Source organism: Cryptotermes secundus, unplaced genomic scaffold (genome assembly GCF_002891405.2).
Source record: "Cryptotermes secundus unplaced genomic scaffold, Csec_1.0 scaffold819, whole genome shotgun sequence".
In the NCBI taxonomy this organism is placed as follows: Eukaryota; Metazoa; Arthropoda; class Insecta; order Blattodea; family Kalotermitidae; genus Cryptotermes; species Cryptotermes secundus.
The window spans coordinates 13,907-22,637 of NW_019723314.1; the positions used below are offsets into that span (position 1 = coordinate 13,907).

General features: G+C 40.6%; 1 protein-coding gene across 2 annotated transcripts in view; it reads right to left on the reverse strand.

Annotated features, from left to right (window-relative positions):
• LOC111861835 (solute carrier family 22 member 7) overlaps nucleotides 1-8,731 on the reverse strand; it is a 32,105-nt gene that overhangs the window by 9,519 nt on the left and 13,855 nt on the right. The window contains exons 1-2 of one of the 2 annotated variants that reach the window (XM_023846739.2): nucleotides 7,676-7,858; nucleotides 3,511-3,622 (exon numbers count right to left, since the gene is read on the reverse strand). In XM_023846739.2, coding sequence (XP_023702507.1) covers nucleotides 3,511-3,581 — 71 coding nt within the window. In that variant the 5' untranslated portion in view covers nucleotides 3,582-3,622; nucleotides 7,676-7,858. Of the gene's footprint in view, nucleotides 1-3,510; nucleotides 3,623-7,675; nucleotides 7,859-8,731 lie in introns of those variants that run through there. The other variant, XM_023846738.2, reaches the window with a different exon arrangement.

Consider the following 8,731-nt stretch of genomic DNA (forward strand, 5'->3'; position numbering starts at 1 on the left):
GTAACAGGTCGCGGTTCCCATATTTTCTACACAATCGGCTCATAGATGGCGGTGAGACTGTCAGCCTTACGCGCCAGCTGCCGTTTACTCCCGTTTTAGGCTGAGTCGACCCCAGGGCAATAGTGCGGCTGGAAGGATTAGATAAATTGAAAAATCAAATAGCCTCATGTGGAATCGAACCCGTGACCTTCCGGCTTGTAGCATAACGCCTCAACCAACTACGCAACCGCGTGCCCCAAAATATAATACGTAGTTCTGCTAAAGTATTTTATTCTCGACCACAATATGTAGATCTATATAAAAATAAACGCTTTAATGTTACGAGCAAAACATTAAGGTTATGAGAGAAAGGCAAAAGGACCTTGGGTTTACACTGCGTTGAAAACATTTGTTTTTGTTATTTTAATGGCGTGTTCTACTGCAGTACAACTTCGAAGCCTTTGTTAATTTCTTCTACATGAGGCGTTCTTAAACGTAAATTATACTTTCATAAACTTTTTGCTTTAGAACATGATCTAAAAACATACTTCGTGAAAGAACGCTCTTGTGGACATGAACCGAGAGAAACCAATCATGGTGCTTCCATAGCCGAAGTTAAAACACTCGACTGTGTTAATCCAATCCATTTACGGTTCAATGCTGTCATTTACCATGTAATGTACATCATGGCTCAACTGAACATAAAGGTGAGGTTATTCAATATGCCAACCACTTTCACTGCTGGAAATATAACAAATGATCAGTTGCCTCCATCGCCATATGCCCTACTTTTGTGTTGTCAATTATGCGTGAACACGATTGTCCCCTATTATTTTGACTCTTGTCTGACAGGTACAAGGAAAGAATAAAGTTAAGAGGCCCACTCGACAAACATGTTGCATTTGTAGAATCTCTCCACAACCTAGGCGATGTGATAGGAAATGGCCCAAGTAACAACCTTTATTTTTACTATTGCTAGTGAGGTGGGACTAAGTCCCGTGTACTGCGGCCAATTCTGGCCTATTGTACCAGCCCCAGATGATAGGTGAGGGTGATTGTAGAGCATTTGGTGGAATGAAGGTTGGCAGGGGAAACCGAAGTACTCGGAGAAACCTGACCCAGCGCCATTTTGTCCACTAAAAATCCCACTTGACCAGACCCGGGATCGAACCCGGGCCGCCGCGGTGGGAAGCCAGCGACTAACAGCTTGAGCTATGGCGCGGCCTAATAACCTTAGAAACGTATGTAGGGCCTACACTTCCCTTCTACCGGAAGACGGAGACAGAACTAGCCTCCGAAAACATGTACTCGTAATATGACACACTAAAGTTGTTCCTGTGCTTAACTAATTAAACATTACGCCATGAAGGCGTATGGAGGAGTGAATATATAGATCCACATTATCTTGACCTGCGCACTAGTTGGAGATGAGTGGTGAGCTTCACGCTCCTGCCGCTTTACCCCCGGTGAAAACGCCACCGGTACCCATTGGATATGAGGTTGGGTGGGATCCAGAGCCAGTCTGGACGACTTCAAGAAGAGAAAATTCTTGATCCTACCGGGACTCAAACTCCGATCCTCGGTCGTCCAGCCCGTAACCAGTCGCTACACTGACTCTTAATTTGATAGGGTTCCGTCTACAAACTTCTCATTAAGGGAGCCATAAAAAAAAACACGATTTCTCGTAATTTCAGGACATGTGGGCTGTTACTATCAGACTTGAATCGACTTTTGGTAGAGTAACCTCCCCACAGGGGCTCTCCCGGTGGTCAGTAGGAGTAATACTACATTCTGGGATGTTACGCCGTGTACGTAGGTAGAAAATTGCTGACGTCTCGGAAGAATCTACTACCTCCAACTTCAGGTTGGAAGACATCTTAGACTACACAGTGTCACATCCAAATAGGCAGTAATCATTGAAGCGAGAATATAATTCTCAGGCATTAAAAAATTCGATATGAAGAGAAATAGATGTGCCATTGGGATAAGTTTGATTGGATTCAGTTGTGCACGAGAAGTCGTGCTTCTTTTGCGTCTGAAAATAAAGCTATCACCTCCACACTTGTGAATGCTGATAAGAATTCTTATTCAACCTGGTTCCTTTACAAATTATTCGCATGATCATTCTCTGAATAATTGTGGCATAGCTCATTCGTTTTATTGGCGATATTCTATGTCTGAAGTGTATTCGGTGTATAGAATGGCCCAAAATTCAGTTAATTGGCTAGCGGAAGTATATAATAAAATATGTTAAGAAATTCTTTATCATATACTGAGTTCACAAAATTTTTTCGAAGTGAGATCCTTCGTGTTCAATGCATAACTCACAAAACTGTTACGCCGTTATAAACTTGACTGGCAGGTTTAATAGACGAGAGAATATTCTAGGTTAACTAACCTTCAGGCCAATCTATATATCACATTTCGGAAATTTGACCCATCATCTGGCTACAGGATACCAGCTATCTCAGTAATGATTGTTCTAAATAGTTTTTGGGGAAGAGGCAATGTGACGAGATGAATACAGTGCCCTCTGTCTATTAAATTAACCGACTAATGATATGATATTCATGTTTTTCTGAGTTTCAAACCATTTTCATAATCATTTAATCAATTGTGGCCCCTGCAATTCTGTAGGGAACCAATGGAGAAAACTGGCCTCCGTCTCCATATGTGTTTCTGATTTAATGTATTAGGCACAGGTACTAGGCAACGGGGATGTAGCACACGGATGGCTCCATTCGCAATTCCGTGAGGCAAGAAGTCTAATTTGCATGCACCTTACATTGCACCAATTTTTCCTAATGCTGTTCCGTGGAACGCAGGTTTTCTACCAAATGAAAATGATTTCACAAGAAAATTCCATTACAATACAGAAAACTGATAACAGAATGCAGAAAGAGACTAACTTTGGCACCAGAATTACACTTTCCAATACCGAGCCAAACATAAGAAGAATTTATGAAGAAAAAACAATTTTCTCATTTAAAATAGCTAATATTTGCCATATTAGGAGTACTATCCTCTTGGATATAACGTTGTGTGGTTCTTTGAAAGTCAACAGACGTTTCGGATGAACATGTCGCCTCCACTTTCAGGGTCAAACAAACTGAGCAAGATACCAATGTGAAAGCATGTGGCTTATTCTTCGACCCTGAAGATGGAGGCAGCATGTTCCTCCGAAACATCGGCTGACTTTCATCGGACTACTCGAAATTATATCCCAGAATCTAGAACTCTTCATGACCACCCCTGTGAAGGCCTCAAATCCTAAATAACTGCTCTGCTCTTCCGGGGCGTAACGTCATGTATATAAGGTTGCGATTTTCGTTGCGAAATATTGTGATTAAACAATATTCGGACCTCATATCCTTGTTTAACATTTATATGTTTTTATCTGTACTTATTTGTGGCCTTGCTTTGTAACTTCATGTACGAGTGGTTCGGTAAAAATATTTCGATCTCGAAAGTTTCCAGTGGCCAGATTAATTTGGGAAACACTGCAATGGAGTGCTGATGCAGATACCTAACCTGTGATCAGGTACAGCTGCCACGGTGACCAGGGTAAGCATGTGGAGTCCTGCAGTGAGAGCTGCCAGCATGTGAAGCAATGACTGTCGCAGCTGGTACGTCCCGAAGTCACCTGAAACAACAGACATTAATTACTATCTGTTCCTCTAATCAGACTCGAGCTTAATAAGTGTCTGATTGTAATTCGGATATGCTGTTTCAGCAGAAATATGTTTACTGTAAGTGAGAAAGCGTCGATTCGCACCAACATTTGCCGTATTCGCTCCTTGTCTCTAGGGTCCCGTAGGAATGTTGGTCTGTTTTGAAACAGATGCCAATTCTTTTATACCATTTGCCTTTTCCCTCTATCTCGTCATTTTCTATCACTGCCATCGCCGCCGCCACTGCCGCCGCCACCGCCACCGTCTCGCCATGTTTTTTGGTATCACTGAAATTTGCTTCCGAAGTACGATCTTGAAGACATCGACGGCCTCTGGTTTAATTGTGTACACTTTCGCTTTAAGAAATAACCACAGGCAAAGAGATCGGGAGAACGTGGGGGCCATGAAAGCTCGCCGCGCAAGGAAAAAAGCATGCTCTGGAAATATTTCTCGAACGACCTCCATGGATGCTCTCGCTGTATGGAAGGTTGCGCCATCTTGCTGGAACCGTGTGGTAGAGAACTCGATTCCACGATGACTCAGTTCTTGTGCGAGGAAGTTTTCGTTAACAGTGCAACATGAGGAGCAGATGTGACTGTAACTGCACGCCCAACCTCGTCTTAAAAGAAATAAGGGCCTATACTCGGAGATATCGATAATAAACAAGAAGATAGAACTGAAGGCTTTCATTTTATACCTATTTCCGCTGGAAGTACTCAATAGATAACAGAAGAACGTAAACGGAATATGTCTTTGAAGAATCATAAACGTCAACAGTAACAGTAATACATATGATATTTGAGACTATGTAGCTTATAGGCCCTATATAGGTATCTGAAAATCTGCAATCCTCCATGTTCAAGCATTTGTGAATACGGAAGTTCCAGCAAAAGGCTGGAAACTCCTTTCCAGTAGACACGACTTCTCAAGAAGGACTCTACAGAAATGGTCGATGTTCAAAAACAGAAAAATACGAGAGAACAATGTGGGCTTTCATTGCGTGAGGTACGAACAAATGCCCAGTCCACAGTCTTAGCAAACAGAGATAAAGGCATTTTGTTCCTTTCTTTCATAAACATAATAATTCAGAAATATATTTCATTTGGAATTTCAAACGTCCTTATTCATACGCCGATTTTCCAATATTATAGCAAAGTCAAGAACTTTCCCGTCTTTAATGAAATCTGAAATTTCATAGATAAAATAAAAATTCTTCTCCCGGCTATGACTAGGGCTCCCACGTGGTATCTTCTTTATTTCCGACTAAAATTTTTCAATTTCTCATTTCTCGCTTTTGTGATGTATGCCTCACATACAGTACATCATTGGGAAGCTCCTCACAATGTAATTTTCTCCATCTTCCCATCACTTTTATCTCTTAAATCAAGATATTCCTTCTTCATTGTTAGAGACAAAGTTTTACACCCATTTTGTATATTTTAATTTTTACGTCTTTTTTAAAGGTTACACTGTCTGTGGTAACAAGCACTCCTCGATTTCAGTTTATTCTTAATTATTTGATGAAGGTAATTTTGATCTGTTGCATTGTTGTCCCCAGTAGTATTGTTTAAACGTTGACACAGTTTTCAATGGTATCTTAGCTAATCTTTATATTGTGATTGTGGTCTGTATTTTGAGAACGGAATATACATGTGTATTTCTCACTACGTTTTTATAGACAAACGTCCTTACTAGCGTCTTTTTTTCTTCTTATAATATTTCCGTTTTTCGCTAAATATATTAACATCACAAATACTCGATATTCATTTATCGTAAAGCATTTCCAGCAACACAACATTATAGACAAGGGGACTAGGTCTGCTCTCAAGAAATTTAGCCCTAAGGATAAGAAATCGACATGCATCCGAAACGTCGGCAAACCAGGCGGCCCCTAAGTGTTAAAACTAATTGTAATATTTATTTTGTAAGCTTCAGTTAACAGATTTTGGTCCTTTGCTGTCATAGAAGAATGAAGACTGAAAATATTAAATGCTAAACACAATATTTATGTCTAGGGAACAACATAAAATGGCTGTAAAATTACAGAAAATGCGCAAGGAGAAAATTCAAATTCATAATAGGTTTCTAGTACCAGTACCGTTCAGTTAATTGAATCAGAGAAACCGAAAGAACATTATTAAAACTGAGCTCTGAGTTAATTAATTGCCTCCACGATACAGAGGCATAATCAGTGCATCTGACTTCCTAACATTGCTTGCGATTATTTTTAAAATATGAAGATGGGCTGCATCAGAGTAGCAGGGCTTTCATTACGGCCTATAAACTTCTTACAGAAACATTACTGAAGACTATAATATGACCGCTACACGAGTTACAATTTCCTTTCAGGACAGAAGGCTAAAATTATCTTGAATGTTATTTTAAGTTCTTCAACACGAAACGGCCACGGGGTTTAATATGAAACGACTGCACCAAATTAAACTTTCTGCGTATCCTGACATATAACGAGAAGAAAAGAATATAAATGGGTATTCCTTAACCATAGCCGGTCACAGTAGCCGAGCGGTCTAAGGCATGCACTGTCTTCGCTCCCTCGGAAGCCGGGATCGTGGGTTCGAATCCCACTCAGGGCATGGATGTTTGTGTGCGTTTTTCTGTGTTTGTCTACAGGTAGAGGCCTTGCGACGAGCTGATCACTCGCCCAAGGAGTCCTACCGAATGTCTAAGATCTAGAAAACCGAAGTGAAACGTAAAGTTTCATGGAGGTAGGCGTAGGCCCAAATTGGGGCTGTAGCGCCACAGGAAAAAAAAAGAAAGAAAATCCTTAACCATGAACTACTTTAAGCAGCAACTCCGAGGGACTGACGTAATTTGTTTGTTGTCTAATTTCCACTCACTGTCTGAAAACACGAATTGATTAACATAACCTAAATCTAATGGTCTTGATAAGCATTTTGAAGTAACGAACATTTTCTTCTTAAAAACCTATATATTTAGGGATTAATTAAGATTGTTGATGTAGCAGGATTACTGTGATCATCATCATCAGTAATCTGTCAAGACGACAGGTCCACAGTCTCTTTCAAAACAATTCCTCCACTTAATGCGATCTAGAGCTTCCTCCTTCAAATGACAGTATCCTCTTCTGTCCCCAAGGTCGTCCAGCATCTTCTTACGTCTTCTTCCTCGTCTTCTTGTCACTTCTATCTGCCCATCTATCTTTCCTTCGATAGCTTCTTTTAGAAGGCAGTTTCTGCGTAAAACACGACCAATCCAATTAGCCTTCCGTTTTCTTATTTCGTGTAGGATATTCCTCTGCTCACTGACTCTAATTAATACTTCTTCATTTCTCACATAATCGGTCCAACTGATCTTCTCCATTCTTCTCCAACACCACATTTCGAAACTTTCCAGATGTTTCATTACTGTGATATCAGAATATAAATCAAATTCGAGAGGAAATTATTAATATCAAGAAATATAGAGAGGAACTTAGGAAACCAAAGTAACAGTTTGAACTTCGACCGAAATTTCGACGTTCGTATGACTTTCTAAGTATTCCAACGAATCGAGTTATCTTCTTGATAATGCACACGGTTCATATTTCTAAAATGGTCGAGTGTATACTGGATCCCCATTTTGTGGTTTCGTTTAGTCTTGTCTTTCGAAGGTAAACAAAGGGTATTAGGCCTATATTTTCTTTCCCCCTTGGCACTACAGCCCCAGTGGACCTAGGCCTACCTCCATGAACTTCTCCGTTTCACTTCGGTTTACTAGATCTTACACATTCGGTAGGACTCCTTGGGCGGGTGATCAGCTCGTTGCAAGGCCTCTACCTGCAGACAAACACAGAAAAACGCACACAAATATCCATGTCCTGAGTGGGATTCGAACCCATGATCCCGGCTTCCGAGCGAGCGAAGACAGTGCATGCCTTAGACCGCTCGGCTACCGTGACCGGCAATAGGCCTATATATATCATTCTAATTCTCAAGTGCATCTGTTTAAGAAATCTTGGAGTATAAAAAGGCATTAATTTTCGTCCTCCATCTTTTGTTACAAACCTGCTACATTTCTTCTGCCTTACAGGCAGAGATCCACTGTTTGCGTTACTATTCCCGACAGTCATCTCGGTAAGTCTTCTAGGAAGGCACGAGGCTTTTATTACAGCGAAGACATTTCATAAAATTTTGGCACCACTAAATTCTTGTCACAAGATCTTTACGTTCAGTCTGTGAATTTGCCTTGAGCTATAAGACAAGTCATCTTGTTTCCGAAGTCTTAAAGAACGTCAAAGATAATTACGGGTCATTTCCAGGGCTTCCAGTGTTTCGCAGGCTTGGACGTTAGCCAGCAGGGGTTTGCTCTTATTATTGATGTTACATCATCAGAGCGAACAATTTGTCGTTAACTACAACACTGCATCCCTTGTGCATGTGGGGCATCGAGCTTGACCGAAACAACTTCAATAATATATTTAATTGTACAGAAAATATGTGGTTATTTATTTATTTCAGTAGCTCAAAATCCACAGCGTCGAATGGTAAAATGATGAGTGAATTAATGAATTGGACAGGATATGAATGGAAGCGGTAGTCCACTAATTTGTAGTACTGCAATAGAATTTGTCTGGAAGTGCTACCCATTCGACCGTAACGTTTGGTTCGCTTCTATTGTATTAGCCTAGTGTCATTGTTTCTTTTTTGAACACCGGAAGTAAAAACTATGTAATTCCGAATGTGACTGGGGCCCGTAACGCGCTGAAGGCCTTCGACAGTCGCATAACTTATTGTAACGAAAACAGTTCTTAATTTACATTCGGAACTCTTTCTACAAAATGAAAAAAAACCTGACTATATCTAATTTATTATACACTTGTAATTACTTTCGGAAGTTTTATATTTTAATATTATATCATATTATGTAGTATATTATATTTAATACGAAGGTAAGTCAATCAGGTAAGTTACAAATGGATATATAATGGCCGCGCCATAGCTCAAGCGGTTAGTCGCTGGCTTCCCACCGCGGCGGCCCGGATTCGATCCCGGGTCTGGTCAAGTGGGATCTGTGGTAGACAAAGTGGCGCTGGGGGCGGTGTCGTCCGAGTACTTCGGTGT